The sequence below is a fragment of the Mirounga angustirostris genome, unplaced genomic scaffold (genome assembly GCF_029215605.1).
Source record: "Mirounga angustirostris isolate CCGP_5_RB_7025 unplaced genomic scaffold, mMirAng1.0.hap1 SCAF_5, whole genome shotgun sequence".
In the NCBI taxonomy this organism is placed as follows: domain Eukaryota; kingdom Metazoa; phylum Chordata; class Mammalia; order Carnivora; family Phocidae; genus Mirounga; species Mirounga angustirostris.
Genome location: NW_026991713.1, coordinates 6,911,140 through 6,934,327, shown reverse-complemented (window position 1 = coordinate 6,934,327; position 23,188 = coordinate 6,911,140). Strand labels below are relative to the sequence as shown.

At 54.7% G+C, this 23,188-nt stretch overlaps 3 protein-coding genes across 11 annotated transcripts; 2 read left to right on the top strand and 1 right to left on the bottom strand.

Moving 5' to 3' along the window:
- Positions 1–2,315: 2,315 nt before the first annotated feature.
- NAGA (alpha-N-acetylgalactosaminidase) lies at positions 2,316–17,903 on the bottom strand. 8 transcript variants are annotated; one of them, XM_064590539.1, is made up of 13 exons: positions 17,821–17,903; positions 17,501–17,692; positions 13,496–13,708; positions 9,570–9,660; positions 8,631–8,766; positions 8,037–8,208; positions 7,372–7,549; positions 6,924–7,018; positions 6,089–6,250; positions 4,600–4,797; positions 3,696–3,743; positions 3,388–3,531; positions 2,316–2,904 (listed from the first exon to the last, which is right to left on the bottom strand). In XM_064590539.1, exons 4-13 carry the CDS (start codon positions 9,583–9,585, stop codon positions 2,770–2,772), a joined length of 1,284 nt encoding a protein of 427 aa, XP_064446609.1. In that variant the 5' UTR covers positions 9,586–9,660; positions 13,496–13,708; positions 17,501–17,692; positions 17,821–17,903; the 3' UTR covers positions 2,316–2,769. The 8 variants fall into 8 exon arrangements, with proteins under 8 accessions (XP_064446609.1, XP_064446608.1, XP_064446606.1 ...); XM_064590538.1 differs by having other exon boundaries at positions 17,778–17,891; XM_064590536.1 differs by having other exon boundaries at positions 17,501–17,900.
- PHETA2 (PH domain containing endocytic trafficking adaptor 2) lies at positions 12,173–17,409 on the top strand. Of its 2 annotated transcripts, none has more exons than XM_045872414.3 (3): positions 12,173–12,746; positions 14,289–14,369; positions 15,136–17,409. In XM_045872414.3, the coding sequence occupies exon 3, from the start codon at positions 15,195–15,197 to the stop codon at positions 15,975–15,977; it is 783 nt and encodes a 260-aa protein (XP_045728370.1). In that variant the 5' UTR covers positions 12,173–12,746; positions 14,289–14,369; positions 15,136–15,194; the 3' UTR covers positions 15,978–17,409. The 2 variants fall into 2 exon arrangements, with proteins under 2 accessions (XP_045728370.1, XP_045728369.1); XM_045872413.3 differs by having other exon boundaries at positions 12,175–12,746; positions 15,190–17,409.
- Positions 17,904–18,059: 156 nt separating the features above from the next.
- On the top strand, positions 18,060–22,803 carry SMDT1 (single-pass membrane protein with aspartate rich tail 1). Its single transcript, XM_045872405.3, has 3 exons — positions 18,060–18,357; positions 20,317–20,457; positions 22,570–22,803. The coding sequence occupies exons 1-2, from the start codon at positions 18,172–18,174 to the stop codon at positions 20,452–20,454; spliced, it is 324 nt and encodes a 107-aa protein (XP_045728361.1). The 5' UTR covers positions 18,060–18,171; the 3' UTR covers positions 20,455–20,457; positions 22,570–22,803.
- Positions 22,804–23,188: the final 385 nt, after the last annotated feature.

The following is a 23,188-nucleotide window of genomic DNA, read 5'->3' as shown; positions in this document are numbered from 1 at the left end:
GAAGTAGACTCCCTGCCGAGCAGGGAGCCCGATGCGGGACTCGATCCCGGGACTCGAGGATCATGACCTGAGCCGAAGGCAGTCGCTTAACCAACTGAGCCACCCAGGCGCCCCTCTTTCTGTAATTTTAGTCTCTTTACTGATATTCTCTATATAGTGAGACATCATTCTTATTCTTTCCTTTAGCTCTTTATACATGGTTTTCTTTAGCTCTGGGAATGTATTTAAAATAGCTGATTTAAAATCTAGTACTAGGGTAAACTAACGCATTACCAAGCTTGCTGTTCCTACCAAGGTTCTACTGTCTGTCTTAACTGAAGGCACTCTGGGTTGCTGCAGGCTTTTGATTAATTTCCAGAGTTCTCTGAAAGTTGATTCTGATAATATGTGGCAAGTTTTTCATTGCTTTTATGGAGGGAACGAACATTTGGTGGTTATTACTGGACCACTTTTGTTGACTCCTTGCTTGCATTTTGATTCAAACAAACTACAGAAAGATATTTTTGAGACAGTTGGCAAAAACTGAACACAGAATGGTTATTAGATTATTAAAAACTTTATTTTGATGGCCAGGAAAATTGTATTAAGGTCACATATATTTTTAAAGACCTGTTAGAGCTACATAGTGGTATTTACAGTTTTCTTTGATTTGCTTTCAAATACTCCAGCTCACAAAAATTATGTGTGGGAAGACAGCTATGAAATATCGGCACATGTTGATGGTTGTTCGAACTGGGTAATGGGTACATGGAGGTTCACCATTTAATTTTGTGTTTGAAAATTTCTATAATAAAATGTTTCTTAAAAGATGAGGTGTACCCTTGGGTCCACACAAGGATGCCTTGAACTGGTAAAAAATAATTGAGCTCCTAACTGGCCTTGGGTAGAAGGGAGTAAAACAACGCCTAGATGATAGGCAGGCTGTGATATCGAGAGCATGAAGGCTAAAGAGATAGAATCAATCTGGCATCCCCAGGGTAAAAGGACAAGTTATACCACAAGTGAAGACACGTAACCGTGTCTTGGTCTGGAAGGCAAATAAAGGTCAAGTCCGGACTGCTCCCTAATCCTGACTCCCAAGTCCATGGTCTCAGCCACCATCCCTGCCACATCCCAGGGTGGTGGGAAAGATTGCTTTCCTAGGACTGGCCAAAGAAGTGTACCCCACCTGAGGCCATTCCATCTGGCTTGAACAGGACTGTGGTCAAGATCCAAAGCTGGAGCTACGCATGAGGTGACAGGCCTCCAAGGGCAGAGGCCTCCAAGGGAGGAGGTAGGTTTCTGACCTTCTAAGTGACCCACAGCCTTAAGACATCAGCTGGGCAAAGGGAGCACTCCCTGATGACCCCAGACTTCAGTCAGTGAAGCCCCAGTAATCTTAAATGACACTGTAAAATATGCACTTGTAAGACCTGTATACCATATTCCTATAAAGGAACTCAAACCCTGAGGGAGGGAGCATGGGAGATCTACCCAGAAGAGTTCCCACAGGGCAGGATAGTGAAGGCCTGGGGCACTGGGTGCTCTCACATTCAAAGCCCAAGGGAACCCTACCTGCCTGCTCTGCTGCCAGCTTTCCAAGTGGGGACAAGAGCCACCAGGGACCACAGGTGCCCTGTGGCCTTAGCGAAATGAATAGGGCTTGGGAAACAGGAACCAAAGGAAGGCAGTCAAGAACCTGCCATTCTTTTCCTTTCCCAAGGAGGAGGAGAAGGAAATATATTTTAAGACACAAAGAGCCCTTCGACTTGTCTTTGGACACAGCTGGGGGATCTGAACCTCCTCTGAAGCCAGGTTAGGAAAAGAGAGGCCGAGGCAGGGGCTGGGGCACTGCCAGGCAGAGAGCCAGCTGCCGTGGCCCTGTGGGAAGAAGCTAGCTGACCCCCTCACTGGCACCCCAGTCCGGGGCGCCACCGAATGAAGCCCTGTCAGAAAGGGGGACATGAGCTGACAGGTGCCTGAAGCAATAACACAAAATCCTTAGCAGATCAGGGTCTTCTTGCGGCAGGAGGGCCGAGGAGAGAGTCCGAATGGGGTGGGGAAGGCGTGCACAGGACAAAGGGCCTGGGAACATTGCTACTCTGCTCGCTGTGTCATCACGACCACTGTGTTGGGCAGAGCAGGATGGCTCCCTGGTGAGAGGCAAGTCTGGCAGGTCTAGGAAGTACAGTCTGCGGGTCCCTTTGGAAAATGAGGAGCCAGAAGATGCCACACACCTTCCATGCGAGGTGAGATTTGAAACCAGCACCCTGTGTGCCGCCACCCAGAGTCCCTCACTGAAGGTGCCCATGGCCCCAGGTCCATACTGCAACTACTCGATTAAAGAACAGCTTTATTGGTAACCTGACGGAACCAAGGTTACCTAGGTGGTGTCAGCCAATCACACGATCCATGGGAGTTCCTGACAAGAGGTCAGATCTCCACTCCTAATCATAAGAAAAATTCCAAATCCTGGTTTCAGAGTGAACAAAAAGGTCGGAGGGTATCAGTCCCCCTGCTTGTGGGGCTCAGGGGGCTGGCTGAGTTGTTCAGTAACATCTGTGGGGCCGCGCAGACAAGGTAGAAGCCAGGAATGCCACGGGAAATCGCCCCAAGACGAATTTCCAAGAAGGTTCACACTCGGGCAGGGCATGGACCCTGGCCCTGAGATTGCACTTTGGGTCTGACGTGGGTCACCGAGTGGGCCTGGGTATCAGAGAACCCCGCCTGCTGGCCTCGGCATGTGGAGGCTCAGCAGCGCCGCCACAGCCTGTCACATGTCTCAGCTCCTCAGTGCTGGGGCGTCCCCAGCTTCCTGATGGGATACAGGTACCACATCACCACCCCTGAGGGGTTGATGATCACTGTGAAGTTGGTTTTAGAGTGGAGGCCACTGATGACATCACCCGTGTAGACGTTCTGGGCCTGCAGTGGGAGGACACAGCACCAAAACCACTACAAGAACAGCTGCACAGAGCCCCCCTCCGAGGGCTGGAAGGCCTGGACTTCGGCCTGTCTGTGGTGGGCCTCTGGGGTGCCCCGCAGAAGTGAGAGCCCTGCACCTCCCGTCACTTCTCCACTGGCAAAGCCAGCAGTGGCCCAAACACGCAGTGGCGAAAGCCCCAGCCCACGGCCAGCCTGAGGAACGTGCTGGCAAGGACTGACCAATAAGGGGACGCAGCCTCAGAGCCCAGGCCTCAAGTATACAGAGTAGTTCTGTTTGCAGAGCTTGAAAACACCAGTGCACAGAAGGGTACCAGCAGAGCCCTGCATGCCTGCAGCTGCCCCTTGGGCTCCTGCCAGAGGACCCAGGGTCCAAGGCCGAGGGGAGGCCACGTGTGAGGGAGCACCACCCCCAGCAAGCGCCCCCAGGGGAACCCGCAGCCCCGCAGGTAGCAGGGTACTCACCTCATACGTGCTGGAGTTGTCAAAGTTCAGCTGGGCGAGGGAGGTGTGGTAGTGATAAGGCATATCTGTCCGGCGGCTGAAGAAGACTAAGGCGCTGGCCTCGTTGGCCAGGGGCCGCATGAACACTTCAATGTGGGATTTCTCCTGGGCACAGAACGTGGCTACCGGCTGGCCTCCCTGCTCAGGCAGGCCCTGAAATCCCCACCCTCGCCCTCCTTTGAGCTCCGGGTCTCCCCAGCCCGCACTTCCATGTCATGCAGAAGTTTGAGGGGATACCCCGGCCCTCCAGCACCCCAACTTATTCTTGCCTGACTCAGCAGATGCTCCCTGACACCTCCTGTGTGCCAGGCCCCATGCTAGAACACAGAGACAAATGCTGTATGAGGTCCTGTCCCAGAGAGCTCGTAGGATAAGGGGAGGGATAGACATGGGCAGCTGCTGGCGCTGGAGTGGAGGGCACTGTCCAGTAAGAGCGATGAACTCTGCCCTGAGCAGCCAGGAGGGTGAAGCCCCACCTTCCAGAAGGTCCCTGGGCCTGGTCCCACCATAAGTCCCTCCGGTAGGGATTAGTCACTTCCTCTGGGCATCACCAATTCTGCATGTGCCTTCTCTAAGTTGTGTGGATTTCTTTTAACTAGAGAGGTGAGGATCTGTGCAAGCTTTGAGGCTCTACTGTTGGAGTTAAGTTCTACTGTACCATTTACTAATTGTGTGGCCTTGGGTTACTCAGACTCCTCAAGTCTCAGTTTCCTCATTTGTAAAACAGGGAAGGAGTATTCACCTTCTGAGAAAAGGTACCCAGAATGCCCAGTACACAGCAGGTTCTCAGTAGTTAATGCTAGTCTCGTACTAGTAGTAGTTGCATTCCTTGGCTCAAACAACTCCTAAGCTCAGGAGGGAAGCCCTAGTTCTCTGCCAGACATCACAGACGCGTGCAGAAGTCTTGTACTTCCAACCCGAGGGGCCCCACTGTCCCGTGTGTATTTGTGGGGTGATGCGTCTCTTCCCCAGATCCCATGAGCTGTCCTGCTCTGGCAAAGGGGGGGAATGGCTGGAGCAGCTCCCAGTAGAATCCTTGACTGAATGCAACCCGGAAGTTAGGGCTGAGCAGATTTCAGAGGCCCAGCCCTCTGTGACCTCCAGGCTTGCAGCCTTGTTCTCAGGGGAGCCCAGTCCCTTGGCCTCGCCTTCCCTCTCCCCACACCCCAGTACCTTGAGAATCCTGCGTCCCTGGATGCCCAAGGGATCCTGGTTGATTTTGATCATGAGTGGATTCTGCAGAATGTCCATGTTCTGGGCAGAGATGGTACGCAGGTCGGTGGACATGAAGAGGGGGGCTGCCAGCACTGTCCATAGGGCCATCTGGGCCCGGGCTTGCTCAAAGCTGAGGCCAAAGTTCCCTATGAGCAGCTGGGGGCAGAGAAGAGAGGAGCGTTCAGCTCTATTCTCTCCAGGGAGGTAGGCACGAGGCCCAACCCTACACATGTAGCCAAGGCAAGAGGAGATGGAGGAGGACAGTCTGTGGGGCCTGGTCTGTGAACACCATTTCCCAGCGGCGTGGCCTTGGGGTTAGTGAGCACTCTCCCTGTGAACCTCAGCTTTTTATTTCACCAAGAATATGGGGTGATAATATGTTCTGGCCACATCACAGGTTGTTCAGATGATCCAACGGGATCCCCTTGCCAAAAGCGTTTATAAACTGGAACACCAACGTCAAAAAATACAGTCAGAGTGGAAGCGGTAGGTAACCAGACCTGGACAGAGTCCCTGCTCCTGCCCCTAGCCATCCACCTGCCCTAGCCACAGGTGACAGGACCAAGGGGGGACTTCCTGACCCCAGGGCAACCAGTCCACAGACTGGACACAAACAATCACTGTTAACGCAACATGGTTACGTACTTAGTGATACCAATTGAACAATCATCGTGTGTGTGCCAAACTATGCCGAGCATTTTAAAGGATCATCCGTTTCAGTACTCAGCAACCATATATGAGGTAGCTACTATTCTCATTTTCCAATTGACAAAACTGAAGCAGCACAGAAAAAATTAAGTCACTTTCCCAAGGATAAGTGGCAGAGCAGGAACTAAAACTCCAAAGCAGGCCAATTTGTTTCTCCAGGCGTCTATCTGGCCTATGTAATAATAATATGTACGATAATGTAATTGTGATAATCATCACTGGTAGTAAATGCTTGTTGGAATGAAGAGACAGCTATAAAGTCATTAAGATAAATTGCAAAAAAAAATCTAAGTCACCAGGGCTCTGAGTGAGGCAGGTACGAGGGGCCCACTCTGCCCATAGAGGCTCCACAGGAGGGTACCAGGGCACAGGGCAGGGCAGTCTAGGGAGGGAATGGCAAGAGTGTGTGGACTTTTCATGATCTTCACCTTCCAGAGGACTAATGTCACACAAGAGTCACTACAGACCAAGTTCTCAGGTTTCAAGAAACATCAGAACTGCCTGGGAAGATGGTTAACAATGGGCATTGCAAGGCCCTCTTCGAACATTCTGATCCAAGAGGTGGGGGTGGGGCCCTGGGATCTGATGGGTAAACAAGCTCCCATGGTGAGTCTAACGCAGCTGGTTCAAGGACACGTTTTAGAGACACTGATCTAGAACCTGGCGGTGAGCATCCAGGAAGACAGCACAGGGCAGTGGGGAGCAGGTCTGTCGTGGCCATCCCCCTCCATGCTGGTACCATGTCTGGGTCGTTCCAGTGCCCAGGGCCTGCCACCGGCTGCAGGATGTCCTGGTTGTCCACAAACCAGTTCAGGATGGAGAGCACGCTACTCCAGGAGTCCTGGATGTCATCATAGTTGCGCCAGAGGTTGCAGATTTCTGCCAGCAGAGTGTAGTTCACCTGGATGTTGGGGGAAGGCAGAGTCCAGCACCAGAGTCACGCCCTGCCGCCTGGAAGCGGGCATAGGGGCTGAGGAGCCTCAGCAGGAGACACGGAGGGCAGGGGAGGGGGAGTGGGGAGAGAACAGGCCCTGAGCCAGATTAGGATGAGGAAGGCGTCCCCTGCCCTCTCATGCCACCTGGGGCCAAGCCCAGGGTATGGGCCCAGACTGGTGTACCCACAACCCTCCCCATCGCACTCCCACCCCTGTATTCTCTCAGTGAGTCCCACCATCTGCCAGCCTCTCCCTCTGGTCTGATCCCACCCTTTCTAGTATCCTTGGTGTTGAAGGGCCCCTGGGGAGGCTCAGCCCCACCTGCCTGGCCTCACCAGCCTTCTGGACCTCCTGGCCCACTCAGTACAACCAGGATTCTGCCCACTTGCTGGATGATGTATGTCAGCCCATGACATGTGGTTCCTATGCCTTGGACGCCCATCCCTTCAGCCCACCTCACAAGTGTCTCTATTCTCTAGACCCAGGGCTGGCTGAGGCCCCCCCGGGGTACTTATAACCCTCTCCTAGACCCACAAATCAGCACATGGGCAACTATGATGACAGCAGCCCTGTCTGCACAGGAGGCAAGGAAGCTTGGGTATGGGGCGCACTGCCAGGCAGGTGCACAGAATGGCTTACCTTTGGGGGAAGGCCCCCTTCATAGGCTGGCCAACTGCAGGAGAAGGCAATGGGGCGGCCTGTGGCATTCAGGGCAGCTGCCATCTTGGGGTACCCTGGAGAAGCCCAACCCCCACACCTTAGGACTGAGGAGGCTCAGGAGGAAATCTGAGGCCTCAGCCCAAACCTCCCACCAAATGTGAGGAAACTGAGACTCAAAAGAGGAGGTGCATCCCCCTGTACCCAGAGCTGCACACATTTCCTTGGTGGGGCATGGTGCCAACCCATCTGTCGGAAGCCTGGGAGGCAAGAATCCCCCCAGCCTCTGGGTGCGGGGAATTGGGAAATACTACCCCCTAGAGGCCATATGGACAGAGGAGCTCAAGTTCAGCCAGGTGGGCACCTGTGAGCTTTCCATGGCAGCCCCTCCCCATCTACCTGATGGTCCCCAGCCAGCTCTAGGACCCACCCTTGGCCCGTTCCTCAGGGGTCGAAAAGCAGCCATCCAACTTCAGCATGTCCACCTTCCACTCGGCAAAGGTTTGAGCGTCCTGAATCACCTTGTCTAGCGTGGTGCCTGGGTAGCCCATACAGGTGAAGTTGCCCATGTCCCCGTAGATGCCCAGCTTCAGGCCCAGGGAGTGAGCCTGTGGAGGGTTGAGGACACCATAGGCTCAGGCGGGGAGCCACCTCACAGGCACATCTGACCGGGCCCCATTATAAAACTATCAACGGCTCCCCACTGTCCAAAGGAAAGGGTCTCAGTTTGCCGGCCTGGCCTCTGCTAACCATGGTCCTTCTCCTCACTCCCAACACACACCTCCCATTGGCAGTTTCTGGCTTCTAGGCCTTGCTTCTGCCATCCCCTCTGCCTCAAATACCAATTCTCTTGTATCAGCTCAAGAATTGTCTCCTCTGGTGAATCTGAAATCCCAGGCTGGATAAGATGCCTTTCCTGGCTCTTACCCACCACAGTGGGCCCAAATGAGCTGTTCATTTATCTGTTTCCCCCAACAGACTGTGAGTTCTTAAGCAGGGATTGTGGAAATGAACCCTAAATGAAGTGGTGGCTGTGGGGGGGGGGGGGTGTGGTGTGGACCCCCACCTAAAGGGCAGGGCTGGGGTGGGGCTCACATAGTCAGCCAGGAAGGCAATGCCGTTGGGGAAGCGCTTGGGGTCGGGCACCAGGCGGCCTTTAGCGTCACGCCCACCAATCCAGCAGTCATCGATGTTAAGGTATGTGTAGCCTAGGTCCCGCCATCCATCCTGTGCCAGGTGGTCAGCCATCTCCATGAAGAGCCGCTCACTGGTGATAGGCAGGGGATGGGGCAGCTCAGTCACTCCCCACCCCCTTCTTAAGAGCTTTTCAGACTTCTCAGATAATCTGAGTGTGAATCCAGGCTATAAGAACCATAATCATGGTGGAATGAAAGGAGTGGCTGGGCCCCCAGGCTTGCAAGACTGAGCCAGCCTGGCTTTCACAGTTACCTTTCAGTGACCTCTGGGTCTGGGTCCACCATAATGCCCCTGCCCCACAGGCCTGACAGTCCCCAGAGAGGCCCCAAGCAGGTCACAGGCTGTCTCAGATGTCCCAAAAGTCACCTCCGGCTGCATTCTCTCTGGAATGGGGTGCTCTGACCCTGCCCTCTTTTCTAGCTGACCCTCCACTCTCTGCCCCCACTCTGCTGGGTCTTGAGCAAGGCTTGTGAGGTGGCGGGCCTTCCTCACCTGATGCAGTTCTTTGGGTCCTCGTCACAGTTGATGTTGCAGCGAAAGCGTTCCCAGGCCAGCCAGCCCATGGGTGGCTTCTGCAGAAGCCCATTCTCTAGCATCAGCACCTGGGCCACCAGGGCCAGCAAGACCACTGCAGGGGGGTTGGAAGGATGACTGTCAGCAGCTCCCATAGCCCCAGCCCTGACGCCACCCCATCCCAATGCTGTTCGGCTCTGCAGAGGCCACTGGCCTTCACCTTAGGGGAACCAGACTCCTGGGCTTAAGGTAGAACTAGCTCTTCCTGCAACTGCTGGCCCCTGCAATCTTAGGGAGGGGGCTCATGGTGCCTGGGGCAGGGCAGTGCGCTTGAGGCCTGAGTCCCCACTTGCTGTCCCCACAGCAGTGCTGGAATTCGTAAAAACTCACGCCTGAGGTTGCGTCCTTTCTATACCCTGACCAGCTCCCCCCATATACACAGAACTTGATAGAACACGGTAGTCAGACTCCGGGTCTCCCATCCAGAGCTCTCCACCACAGGCCCGCCCCAAGAGGCCTCGGAAGGACTTAAGGGGTCAGCCAGCTTGGACCTGCACCTAGCCAGCCCACCTGGGTGAACCCTTGCCCCTCAGGCCTGTTTCCTTATCTATAAGATAAAGTTACTGTACTGACCTAACAGGGCTGTTCTCTGCCATGTTGATAACACATAAACTAGGACCTCTGCACTTTGAGGGAGAGAGGACATGAAAGGAAGAGGCCTCTTTGGAGGGAAACTGATTCCTACGTGGGGAGGATCTCCTTTCTGGCCCAGCTCCAAGAATGAGAGGAACATGTCTCCCCACATTCCCACATCAGGGAAGGAGGCCCAGACACCAGAGGGCTGGACCTTCCTCCAGGTAGCCCCTACCCCCAACGGGTCACCTACCCGCCCCAAACCACCCCCACCCGCGTAGATACCTGTCTTCAGCAACATTGCTCTGGACTCAGCGTCTCAGACCTGACCGGATCTGCTCTGCTTTTACCAGCTTTCTACGTTGGACTTTGGAAGCTATGAAACGTTAGAAAAGCACTGGGGTCACTACTGCGTCGCTAGCTCCGCCGCCCTCAGCCTTGGGCGTGGACCCCCCACTCCGTCCCGAAGCCGCCCTCATTGCCCACCACTCCCGGCCCCCAGCCATCACTTCCCCGAGCCTGGGGAGGCCTCAGAAATACTGAACAAGGTGTCTTAGACGTTAGACCCCACCCTCTCTGTAGTGCTGGGAACCCCGAGCGCCCACGGGCGGTCTTCCGCCGGGCCGGGGCCACAAAAAGGCAGCGGTCGCCTCTGGGACGCCGGGGAAGAACTGAGGCGTCGGGCTGGGACCAGGCTTCGCACTCCCACCGGGTCTGGGTTGCCCCCGGCCCCCAGTGACCGCAGCCCAGCAGCCCCAGAGCGGGGTCCCTCCCCCAGAGTGCCCCACTCACGGAACTCACCCCGCGGACGCCCACAGAACGCCACCCGCCTCCGCCTCTGCCGCTGAGGCAGCCGACCAATGCTGTAACCCGATTGGCCCACTGCGTTCCAGGGGGGCGGAGCCTGACGGCGGCACGCCTTCCCCGGCGGAACCTATCAGAATCCCTATAGCAACGTCATGTCCCGCCCCCTGTGGGCTCAATAAGCCCTCCCCCGAAGCTCCCAAAGCCCGCCCCCTTCGAGCTCCGGCTCTGAGCCCACCCCCGGCGGGCACCAGCCGAGCGGGTTTAAGAACTGGGTGACCTGGGTACCACGGCTCCCGCAGAGGGTAGTCCTTTCACCTCTGCGGGGTCCCTGAAGGCAAGCGTAGTGCCCGGCACAATGTAGACGCTTAGTAAATAGTATGGCGTGAATATCTGCTCTATTAAAAGGAAGTGAGGAAATGCCATGAAGCACGACCCAAAATAAGCCACTCAAAAACGGTAGTCCAGGGCGCCTGGGTGGCTCAGTTGGTTAAGTGACTGCCTTCGGCTCAGGTCATGATCCTGGAGTCCCTGAATGGAGTCCCACATCGGGCTCCCTGCTTGGCAGGGAGTCTGCTTCTCCCTCTGACCCTCCCCCCTCTCATGTGCTCGCTCTCTCTCATTCTCTCTCTCTCAAATAAATAAATAAAATCTTAAAAAAAAAAAAACGGTAGTCGAGGATGAATAGGCATTACGACAAAGATGGGTGGGGGAGAGCAAACCAGGTGTAGGGCACTGTTTTTGCAAAGCCAAGAGACTCTCCTCCCCTACCTGACACTCTGGGCCAGCCACCGGTTGTACTGGCCCAAGCACGCACTCTGCACATTCCTTCTCTTTCATTCATCAAATATTTATTGAGCAACTACTAGGTAGGTGCCAAACACTTTATTCTCTGCACCTTCACTTGGATGGTCACTGGGCATCTCAAACATAACTGGCCCCAAACTGAACACCGAAGACCTTCCATTTCTCAGGTAATGGCAACTCTCCATATGCTCAAGCCAAAACCTTGGAGTCCTCTTTGCCACCCCTTTCCCTCACTCCCCACATCCAGTCTTTTGGCAAAGCCTGTTGCTCTCTACCTTCAAAACCCACCTCCCATTACTCTCCCAGCAACCATCACATCTTGCCTAGATTATTGGTTGCAGCAACCTTGTCACCCATCGGCTTCCACCTGCATTTGTTCTCTCCACAGCAACCAGAGTACTCCTTTAAGACATAGCTCAGGTTGGGGCACCCGGGTGGCTCAGTAGGTTAAGCCTCCCATTCTTGATTTCAGAGGGTCGTGAGATGGAGCCCAGGGTTGGGCTTCTGCTGAGCATGAAGCCTGCTTGAGATTCTCTCTCTCCTTCTCCCTCTGCCTCCCCCCCCCCCGCCCCTGCTTGCTGGAAGGCTCTTTCTCCCTCGCTAAAAAAAATAAATAAAATTAAAAAATAAAACATAACTCAGATCACGCCTCACTCCAGACCCTGTGATGGCTGTTCATCCTAGTCTAGAGACTCACAGATTTACAAAGCCCCACCCACATATTCTGACCCCATCTCCTACCGCTCTCCCCCTCCTCCCTGCCTCCCTGCCACACGATCCTCCTTACAGGTCCTCAAACACACAACAGGTCTCTTCCCTCTGCCTGGTATGCTCTTCCTAGAGATTTTGGCATGACTGGTTCCCTTATTTCCTTACAGTATTTCTCAAAGGCCACCTTCTCAGTGAGGCCTACGCTGACCATCCTATTTGAAATTGCAACCTCGCTACTCTAGCAGTTCCCAAGCTCCCTGACCCTCCTATATTTTCCATACCACTTATTCCCTTCTAACACATTTATTACGGTTTCTATTATTAACTGAATAAAATTTAGTGGAAGAGACAGATAACAGGAAATAGAAGCATGAATATAGGGAAGTTTCTATAGTGGGTAGTGCTATAATGAAAATGCAACGCAGGGACGTGATAGAGACTTGAAGGTAGGCTACTTTCCTTCGCCTGGTCAGGGACGGGACATTTGAGCTGAGACCTAATTGATGTGAAGGAGCCCTAAGACGTTAGAGCCGAGGGGTAGGGGCAAGAAGGAAGAACACTCTAGGCCGCAGGCAACTGGAAAGGCTAGCGCTCTGAGCTGGGAACCACCAAGTTCGTGGGCAGATACTCCGACCTCACCGGCTGCCATGGGCCGTCGGAACCCTAGCGTCCGGCGTGCGGTTGAGCACTCCTGCAAACTTCACTTACAGCCTTCCAAACAGACCGACTCCAGGCAGAGCCTGGGGGCCGCGGGGGGGTGGCAGGCCGCTGGGAGTGGCGGAAGCAGAAAAGGATAACCCCCAGAAACAGAGATGCGAGAATTTCAGGGGCCGGTGGAGTCGCCAGGAAGCTCGGCCGGGCCTCGCGGGCTGGATAGGAGCCCGCCCAGAGGAGGCGCCGGGCCGAAGCCGTCCCAGGCTTGGCTCTGTGGGAAAAGTGGGCCGGGCGGGATGAGGGGGCTGGAGAGGGGGAGAGGAGGACTCCGTGTTCTCCCGGCGGTGGGTTGGGCCCGAGGCCCGCGGACGGCCTGCGGTGGGGCCCCGGGTTCGAGGTCGCCCGCCGCTGACCAGCTCTGTCCGGGCCTCTCGGGCCTCAGTTTCCCTCCCGCGTGGATCCAGGGGCGGCTTCGCGGACCGCCCGGTGAGCCGCGGGAGCGGAGGGGAGGGGCGGGAGGGTAACTCGAGGCGCCCGGAAGGGGTCTCCCGGCGCCCGCGGCCACGTTCCGGCCCTGGCGGAGGCGCGGGGTCCGGGGCCGGGATCGCCCCGAGCCGCAGGCTCAGCCCATCCCGCGGGCCGCCCTCCTGGGCGTCGGCTCGCCCGGCGGCGCGGCGGCGAGCGCGGGCCCGGCGGGCTCTGGAGGAGGCGGCCCCGGGAAGGCGTGGCCCGCGGAGACGTGGCGGGGCAGCCCCACTGCGCGGACCCGGAGACTGAGGCGGCAGCCGCCGCTGTGCCCGGGGGCTCCCAGTGAGGCGACCGCTGTTTTCGGGCGGTGGCGGGACGGGGGCCCACGCCCCAGCCCGCCCAGCTCCCCTAACAAAAAGAATGTGCAGACACGCGGTGTACGGGCCCCCGCGGGCTGTGCGGTCCGTGTCCCGCACCCCTGGGAGGGGTGGGGGCCGCGCCCGCCCCCAGGCTCGCGACCCGGGCGGGGGCACTGCTCCTTCGGGCCCGGAGCCCCTGTCCGCGCCCGGGTGCCGGGAAGACAGGGGTGAGGCCGACGCCAGGGCGGAACTCAGTGAGCCCCCCCGCCTCCCGCGACCAGCCACTGGCACGGCCCCGCCCCCGTGGGCCCCGGCGGGTTTCTCTCCATAGACCTTATCGTGACCGGTCCTTACGTTACTTCTTTCTTAATTTCCCCATTCATTTATTATTTATCTTTGTCTGCTCACAGTGTGTCTCCCCGTGGAATGTAGGCTCCAGGAGGGACGGGTTGCTTTGTCCATTGTTGTATTCTTGGTTATTTCAATACTTTCTGAGGTCCTCTTCCTGATGGGCTGGATATTGGAGGTCACACCGGCAGCCAAGCTGAGTCCCTCCCGAGAGGAGTCCTGCCCTAGACATTCGGGGAGCTGGCGAGAGTGCTGTAAACACAAAGGGCATCACTGTGGGGGGAAGGAAAGGAAAAGAGACGTGAGGGGCTGCTGGTTGGGTCAGCTTGTGATCAGGAGCACCAGCGATCAGGGCAGGCTCGCAGATTAAATGACTTTGGCCCACAAATAACCCGTGGGACGTGCTAAAAGGGAAAAGCAGTGGGACGCCTGGGTGGCTTAGTCCGTTAAGCAGCTGCCTTCAGCCAGGGTCATGATCCCAGGGCCCTGGGATCGAGTCCCACATGGGGCTCCTTGCTCAACAGGGAGCCTGCTTCTCCCTCTCTCTCCCTCTGCTTGTGCTCTGTCAAATAAATAAAAATCTTTTAAAAAAATAATAAAATAAAAGGGAAAAGCAGGAAGCTGAGGACACTTAACTCTGACCTTGCCTTTTGGGGCATCGGGAACTGAGCTCAGCAAAGTGATTGTCAATTGCTCTTAAGTGCTTGGTCTGGGTGGGCGGGTGGGTAGGGAGATTATCAGGGTGTCAGGGGAGGCTTCCTGGAGGAGGAAGTGGTTTAACTGGGCCTCTAAAACTGAGTAGGAGTTCTCATCCTTTAAGATGCAGTGACGGGGTTTGACAATTGTTTTGCAGGTGCCCTAGGAACCACAAAGTCAAAGGGCTAAGCCGAGTGGCTGGACAAGAGGCCCTCGCCCTCTTGCTGTGAATCTGCTGGTAAGTGGGTCCCTGCCGAGACTCGCCCCCAGAAGGTGTGAGGGAATCAGGAGACCAAGCTCTGCTTCTCACTGGTCATGCAGTCTTGGGCAGTTCATCTTTGCTGCTCTGGGCCTCCGTTTTTCACGAGTCAGGACAGTTGGATTAGGTGCCACTTATGATCCGTGGGGTATGCACATTCAGTGGTTGGGGTTGGTCCTACCCAGCCGTGCCCTGTGTTCGTACCACACTCTTGTTTGTTTAGCGATCCCCATCTAAGCGCCCTTAGTGGAGGAATGGGGCCGGCCTGCCCCACCCTGCCTTCATCTGGCCCCGAAGGCTACAGATTTTTAACTAAAGGATAACTGTGCCATTAACGAAGAAGAGAGAGGCTGGCAGGGGCCCAGGACGGTCACAGAAACCTTGGAGGTTTGGCCTCAGGGTTGGAGCTAAGGGTCCCCTGGATTAAGGGATGGTTTAAGCACAATGATTTCTATGGGTTCGGGGTCCATTTTGGCTCAGATGATGCTTTTTTCTTTGGATGTTAAAAAGCTGTATCAAACCCCTCCCTCCCTTCCTTCTGGTCTGGGACAGTCACATTATCCTTCTCTCTGAGTCCTCTGCTGTCCAGTTTTTTGCATGCCCCTCACCCTTTGAGAGGAAAGGCAGGGACACCAACCCATTTCACAGATGAGGACACTGAGAGCTCAGGGCACAAAGCAAGTGAGTAGAGGCCTCAGGGCAGGGGCCCAGGTCTCCTCCAGAGCCAGCATTCTTTTCCCAACAGGGGCAGAAAGGCTGCTTTCTTCTCTGACCTGTGGCCACCCGTCTCCCCTCACAGTTCTTATGGGAGCCATGAAGCTGAACGAGAGGAGTGTGGCCCACTATGCACTAAGCGACTCCCCGGCCGACCATACGGGCTTTCTGCGCACTTGGGGCGGGCCAGGGGCTCCACCGACCCCCAGTGGCACTGGCCGAAGGTGCTGGTTTGTCCTCAAAGGCAACCTGCTCTTCTCCTTTGAGAGTCGTGAGAGCCGGGCCCCGCTGAGCCTGGTGGTGCTGGAGGGCTGCACAGTGGAGCTGGCCGAGGCTCCCGTGTCTGAGGAGTTCGCCTTCGCCATCCGCTTCGACGCCCCTGGTGTGCGCCCACACCTGCTCGCGGCCGATGGGCCCGCGGCGCAGGAGGCCTGGGTGAAGGCCCTGTCCAGGGCGAGCTTTGGCTACATGCGCCTGGTGGTGCGCGAGTTGGAGAGCCAACTGCGTGATGCCCGCCACAGCCTGGCCTTGCAGCGCCACTCATCTTGGAAGGCCACTGGTGGCCACTGTAAGCCCCAGGCTCCTGACCGCCGGTCTCCGGGCCTGGAAAACGGTCACTCCCCCTCCAAGGATTGCAGCCCCATGGACTTGGTTGAAGAAAGGTGCAGCAGGCCAGCAGGGCGGGGCTTGGCCGAGTGGCAGGGCCCTGCCAGCCACTTCCTGGGCAGCAGGCAGAGCCCCTCGTGCCCTGAGACCTCCTACTTCTCTACCCTGCACTACTGGTATGGCGAGGAGATCATGGAGCTGAGGCAGAGGTGGCGGCAGAGGGTCTGGGGGAGCCAGCCAGAACGTGAGAAGCAGGATGGGCCCTGAGCCTCAGCCTTTCGGGTTCCGCCCTTATCTTGCTGGTCAGGACTCCAGGGCCAGTGCTTTTTCAGGAATTTCAGGTTTATTCGGTTTAAAGTTGCTTTTTTTGAGAGGGTTCTTTCCTTCCTGCTTTTTAGACCTTCTCCAGGTTCCAGATCCACCCCCGTGCCTGGAGGGGACTGAGGAATCATTCCTTCCAGCCCCTTTATTTCCAGAGGCCCAGAGAGGAGAGGGGGCTTGCTTAGCAGCCCCAGAGCCAGACCCAAGTCTCCCACCGCTGTGCTGGACTGCCCCTCGCTCAGGGGATATTAAGGAACGGGAGGAAGTGGGGACTATTACGTGGCCACAGACTGCCGTGCGTTTTTACCTACACACCAGACTACAAGCACAACTTCCTACACCGGGAGTCTTGTGTACATTTAAATACCAGTTGGCTGAAGTGTTGGCTCGAGGGACTGACATCATCCGAGAAAGTAGATTTATTGTCCCGGGGGTTTCCGGGGCCCAGCTCTTCCTGCGTGGTGGGGCATAGGACTCCACTCTGCAGTTTGGGTGGGGCCCTTGGAGGGAGAGGGCCTTCAGCCAGCAGAGGGATTGATTCTGCTCAGAAAGTGTTGGGGCCTCCAGCTTCTCTCCTTCGCTGCCCTGTCTATAGATGGTGCTGGTCATTGCCCCAGGAGGGGCTGGTGGCAGAAATCCTTCCTGTATTCTGTCCTTAGAAGCTAGCTCCTGGAGCTGCCACTTGGGAAGCTAAAGGAGTTGGGAGGCAATGGGGCTCTTTGGGGAAGCCAGGTTGTTGTTTTGGTTCTCAGTCACGGTCATTCTAGGAGCTTGGACACGGGATTCCCAGCACCGTGTGATAAACTCTTCTCTCCTAACTGTACTCCCAACGAGCCGTTCCTGATCCTGAACCTGGCCTGGGAACTCATTCACCGTCCTGCTTGTCAGTCAGTGCTTATCTGCCAAGACCCTCTCATTGCTACTCTCAGCAGCAGTGGTGCCAAGTGTTTTCTTTATTGATCGTTTAGGGAGGCAAAGTGGCTGGATGGAGAGAGCCAGCAGCCAGACTAGCCTGAGCCCTGGGGGTGTGGCAGCAGCGGCTGGATGGAAGATGCAGAGCCTGGTCCAGACATCCCCCCTCTGCCTGCACACAATCTGCCCCTTCTTAGCCTCTCCAGCCCTTATTAGGACCTTGGGTACACTGCCCAGGGCCCCACTAGGTCTAGAAGCTTCGACTCAGCCTCCTAAGTCCAGGACGCCGAGAGGCCACCAGGGTCCGGCGCCCATTCCGGCGGGCTTGTTTCCCAGCCCCATGCACGAGCCCACAGCCCACTGCGCCTTGTTTTATACACAGATACTACAGGCTTTTGTTATCGTTTTTTTACGGTTACAATGTTTTTTTTTTTATATGATTAAAACACTACGTTTTTATTACTCACTTTGGTTCCTCGTTTATTTCAACAATCACTTGGCCGATTTTGGCGAAAGCCCCCACCTCCCCCCTTCATTTGCCTATATATAACGCATACCTTGGCAAGAAATAAAATCACAAAATCATGGGGCGCCTGGGTGGCTCAGTCGTTAAGCGTCTGCCTTCGGCTCGGGTCATGGTCCCAGGGTCCTGGGATCGAGCCCCGCATCGGGCTCCCTGCTCCGCGGGAAGCCTGCTTCTCCCTCTCCCGCTCCCCCTGCTTGTGTTCCCTCTCTCGCTGTGTCTCTCTCTGTCAAATAAATTAAAAAAAAAATTACAAAATCATCCAGGTAGTACAACTAATAGCTCTGAAAATAAAAGAAGAAAAATGCAACTGTTTGAGGGCCGATGAAAGTGACTTCTCTTTTCAACAATCACCGGCTCTGCCCAGCCCGGGCGCTCCACGGTGAGGGAACAATGGCGGAAGTAAGAAGGCTCCACCGGGACCGCCCGCCTGACGACCCGCCCGCCTGACGACCCGCCCGCCTGACGACCCGCCCGCCAGGCCCTGAACGAGGCGGCTACTGCGGCGTCGGCCCCCCCTCGTGACGTCAGCACGTCATGCGGGTGACAAACGCCCCTTTCGCACCGCCACAGGAACTAGGCGCACTGCGCAAGTGTGCGGGCTGGGCCTCGCGTCTGATCCCAAAAGCCTCGCGAGGGTTGGGGCGGTGCGCTTCCTGAGGGCGTCCCAGGGGCCGGGTGCCGGGCTAGGGGCGGAGCTGGGAGATGGCGTCCGGAGCGGCTCGCCGGCTGGCTTTGGCATCCGTCCGATCCGGGGCTTTCCGGAACGGACCGAGCTTGAGGAAGGGTGGCGAGGTCTCCGCCGGAGGGGGTGGCTCAGGTCGGAGCCTGGTACCGTCGAGGTCAGTCATCGTTACTCGCAGCGGCGCCATTTTGCCCAAACCGGTGAAAGTGAGTGTCTGCCTGGAGGCGGGGCGAAGGGGCCGCGGCCAATCATTATGGGGCGTGTGTGCGGGTCGACGCTGACTGATAGGAGCAAAGGCCAATCATACGACCGCCTTAGACCGGAAGACGGATCAAGGACAAAGTTAAGCAGTGATGCGCTGCTTATTTTGACAGGTGGGAGGAAATGGGTCAGATCCCGGTATTGAGTTGGGCGCACGGAGACAGAGGATGGGGCTGAGAGCCGAGAAGGACTGCACTTTGCACTAGTTCATCGTGGGGAGCGTGGTGCCCTAGTTCTCCAGGCCACAAGACGGCTTTATGCGTCCAGTGTAGACAGATCCCGTAACCACTCCGTTCTTGTCTACCTCACAGTTGATGGGATGGAATAATGAGTTGTGAAAGGGCTTTGTAAATAAAGGGTACGTGGGACAGACCTTATATTTTTATGAGTTTTGACCTAGTACGTAATTCACGTGATCTGCAGTCCTGAGAGGTGGGCGGGGAATTACTACAATCACTGTTTCTACAATGAAGAGTCGGGCCAAAGCAGTGAAGCCGTGAGGCTCCGAAGCTAGCAGCGAGTTAGGGTCTGGAATCCAGGTTTCTGGCTGGTACATCCCCACCCCCAACCAGGTCCTATTTTTTTCCACCACTGAATGCCATCGCATGCCCTGAGTACTCTTGGGTTTTTCTAAGTAAAATGGAAACAGCCCCTTACACCAAACAAGTTTGCTCTTTGACTCCAGGGTTGTGTGGGAGTTACAAAACAAAAATTCCCTTAAAGCTAGTATGGCCAGTGCTGGCTCGCACAGACAAGTGAGTTCAGGATTGTTGTGTGGCAAGCAGCAAGGTCCATACTGGGGAAGAGCTGCCTTATAAAAAGGCATAGCTGGAAAAAAGTTTTTTGAAACTCCGTAGGAAAATATGAGGGTATGTTGAAATTCTACTGAAACTGCCCCAGTCCATCTGCCATCTTTTATGGTAAAGACATGCTTTTTTTTTTTTTTTAAGATTTTTTTTTAATTTTTATATATTTGAGACAGAGAGAATGAGAGACAGAGAGCATGAGAGGGAGGAGGGTCAGAGGGAGAAGCAGACTCCCTGCCGAGCAGGGAGCCCGATGCGGGACTTGATCCCGGGACTCCAGGATCATGACCTGAGCCAAAGGCAGTCGCTTAACCAACTGAGCCACCCAGGTGCCCAAGACATGCTTTTTTTTTTTGAAGATTTATTTATTTATTTGAGAGAGCGAGAATGAGAGAGAGTACATGAGAGGGGGGAGGGTCAGAGGGAGAAGCAGGCTCCTTGCCGAGGAGGGAGCCCGATGTGGGACTCGATCCCGGGACTCCAGGATCATGACCTGAGCCAAAGGCAGTCGCTTAACCAACTGAGCCACCCAGGTGCCCAAGACATGCTTTTTTTTTTTGAAGATTTATTTATTTATTTGAGAGAGCGAGAATGAGAGAGAGCGAGCACATGGGGGGGGAGGGTCAGAGGGAGAAGCAGACTCCCCGCTGAGCAGGGAGCCCGATGCGGGACTTGATCCCGGGACTCCAGGATCATGACCTGAGCCGAAGGCAGTCGCCCAACCAACTGAGCCACCCAGGCACCCAAGACATGCTCACTTTTCCAAAACATGGTTGTTTTTAAGATTTAACGTGGTGAAATTAAACTTCTCAGGCACTGGGGAATCTGTTAAAGAACTGTATGGAGTATGCTTCCACTGTACATGCACATCTAATTTTTAGATGTCTAGAATGAATGCATTATACTTTTCTTTCTGGTAGCCACATTGATGACCATAAAATAACCTTATCTCTTCTTTTTTCTTGCTCTGAATGTTTCCAAAATCAAGTAGTTGCGTATTACGGGTCTGGGGTCCACCGGAGTGCCCCTGAGGGGCCAAGCCTTCTGTGGTCCAGAGTTGGCTCTGGAGCTCACAGCCACCGCTCTGACCCTCTGCAGATGTCCTTCGGCCTTCTTCGTGTGTTCTCCATTGTGATCCCCTTTCTCTATGTCGGGACGCTCATTAGCAAGAACTTTGCCGCTCTGCTTGAGGAGCATGACATTTTTGTTCCAGAGGATGACGACGACGATGACTAACAGGTAAGACTTCCCTTTCTCCTACGTGGACCAGGAACAGGAAGGGGGTGGGGCATCTAAATTCTGATGCAGGGGCGCCTGGGTGGCTCAGTTGGTTGAGCGACTGCCTTCGGCTCAGGTCGTGATCCTGGAGTCCCGGGATCGAGTCCCGCATCGGGCTCCCTGCTCGGCGGGGAGCCTGCTTCTCCCTCTGACCCTCCCCCCTCTCATGCTCTCTGTCTCTTAATTCTCTCTCTCTCAAATAAATAAATAAAATCTTTAAAAAAATAAACTCTGATGCAGTTTGCCCTGGTAGCAGTTTCTGGTCCCTTGAAACGGAAGTGCAGACCTTTAATAAGTTGACTCACTTGGCTGTTTTTATTTTGCCTTTGCTCTATGTTGATGAGAAAAACTATCTTACTGCCTTAAAAATTCACTGGGATGGGGCACCTGGGTGGCTTAGTTGGTTAAGCGGCTGCCTTCGGCTCGGGTCATGATCCCAGGGTCCTGGAATCGAGCCCCGCATCGGGCTCCCTGGTCAGCAAAGAGCCTGCTTCTCCCTTTCCCTCTGCCTGCCGCTCTGCCTGCTTGTGCTGTCAAATTTTTAAAAACCTTAAAAAAAAAAAAAAAATTCACTGGGATGGGGCGCCTGGGTGGCTCAGTCGGTTAAGCATCTGCCTTCAGCTCAGGTCAGGATCTCAGGGTCGAGGTGGAGCCCCGGAGCCCCATGTCGGGCTCCCTGCTCAACAGGGAGTCTGCTTCTTCCTCTCCCTCTGCCCCTTCCCCCCTGCTCTTGCTCTTTCTCTCAAATAAATAAAATCTTAAAAAAAAAAATTCAATGGGATCTCTTCCAACTGGGTTGATCCTAACCAGACTTTTTGTCTTTTATGTACCCTTATTCTCTCAACCCACAAGTTTTCTTAACAATTTAATGCCTTACACACCCGTCCCAAACAGCTTCATTCTCCACATTGAAATTTAGAAACTGCAGGTCTTCACCATGGTCAGCAAGGTCATCAAACTCTGTGCCTGTTCCATTCAGCTTTCTGGTGTTGGCTTCTGGTGTTCTAATACGTGCTGCTTGGCTGCCTTTCTGTTGTGGTTAAGGACAGTTCTGGCTCCGGAGTCTGACATTCAGGCTTGCCATGACCTGGTCACACCGGTTATTCCAGCCTCATCTTCCATATTCCCAACAGCACACCTATCCCCAATATTCACTATTTCTTGAATTACCCACATGCTTACCACTCCCAAGCAGTGGCTCTTCCTTCCAATTGGAAGGCTATTATTTCTCACTACTCTTTTTTTTTTATTCATTTGAGAGACAGACAGACAGACAGCACAAGCAGGGAGCCCTATGCAGGGCTTGATCCCAGGACCTGGAGATCATGACCTGAGCCGAAGGCAGGCGCTTAACCATCTGAGCCACCCAGGTGCCCCTGTTTCCCACTACTCTTACTTCCACCAATTCTTCATTGTCTTTGATGAAGTCTTCCCTCATTCCTCCATTTGAAAGTGGCTGCTGTGCCCTCTGACTGACCAGTACCTCTTGTGACAGTATTATGTGCTTCAGCACACAGGCACACCCCCAAATTCTACTAGACTAGGAGTTTCTTGCTGGCAAGGAACATGGTTGTTTTTTTTTTTTAAAGATTTTATTTATTTATTTGACAGAGAGAGAGCTAGAGAGGGAACACAAGCAGAGGGAGTGGGAGAGGGAGAAGCAGGCTTCCCGCCGAGCAGGGAGCCCGATGCGATGCGGGGCTTGATCCCAGGACCCTGGGATCATGACCTGAGCTGAAGGCAGGCGCTCAACGACTGAGTCACCCAGACGCCCCCATGGTTGTTTGTTTTTAAGTAAGCTCTACACCCAACGTGGGGCTTGAAATCACGATCCCAAGACCAAGAGTCGCATGTTCACCAACTGAGCCAGCCAAGCGCCCCCCAGCAACATGTTTTTTATACCTTTGGGCCCCCAGTGCCTGGTCTCCGATGACTCTTCATTAAATGTGTGAATGAATAAACAAACTGCTTTGCTCCTGCCTTGTTTGGTAGAACCTCTCTGGAATGCTCTTTCTGGTATTTGGATAAAGGGCTGCTCTGAGCCCAGTTCATTGCTGCTTTCCTTTCTTACAGGACACGGAGGAGGTACAGAAAGGAGACAGCCCTAACTTAATTATGATGGTGATGCTCACAGCCTCTCCTGCTTCCCTGTCAGAAGGGCCCAGGGAAAGCCCTCAGCCTCCCAACACCAGTGAAGCCTCCTGCACCATCTGCGACCATAGCCCGGATCCCCAGGCTCTGGGAGGTTCCCAGAAATGTGCTGTCCACTGAGCACAATCAGCTTATGAATAAACATGATAAACATCAGCTCTGTATGACTGCGTGGTGGCTGAAGTGTCTCAATAGGAGTGACCCCAGCTGCAGTTTCTTGTCCCTGCAGTCCTTTCTCTAGCAGCTGAATGGACAGGCCTTTGACTTACAGCCGAAGATTTCCAGGCCCCCCTGGATCCACAAAGGCAGTTACAGGCACCTGGGACCTATTTCCATTATTTACAAAAGCCCAACAGAAACTTTCCCCTCAGTAAAGATGCATAGGATAACTAAAGCCTCAAGCTTTTTTTGTGTTGAGGAACACTGGCGAGTTATCATATTACCAGTCATAAGCTGTGACTGTTTAAAACTCCAGGAGAAACATCGTTATTAGAATGAATCTGTCAACACTTGGGTTCCTTAGATGAAAAGATAGTAAAGG

Coding starts and splice junctions, on each gene's coding strand:
- PHETA2 (XM_045872414.3), top strand. CDS start 15,195: ATGGGAGCCATGAAGCTGAACGAGAGGAGTGTGGCCCACTATGCACTA.
- SMDT1 (XM_045872405.3), top strand. CDS start 18,172: ATGGCGTCCGGAGCGGCTCGCCGGCTGGCTTTGGCATCCGTCCGATCC. Junction 18,358..20,316: donor TTTTGCCCAAACCGGTGAAA/GTGAGTGTCTGC, acceptor GACCCTCTGCAG/ATGTCCTTCGGCCTTCTTCG.
- NAGA (XM_064590539.1), bottom strand. Junction 7,550..8,036: donor TTGCCTTCCTGGCTGACTAT/GTGAGCCCCACC, acceptor AACCCTCCACAG/GCTCACTCCCTGGGCCTGAA. Junction 3,744..4,599: donor AGGGACGCAGGATTCTCAAG/GTACTGGGGTGT, acceptor TCTGTGTTCTAG/CATGGGGCCTGGCACACAGG.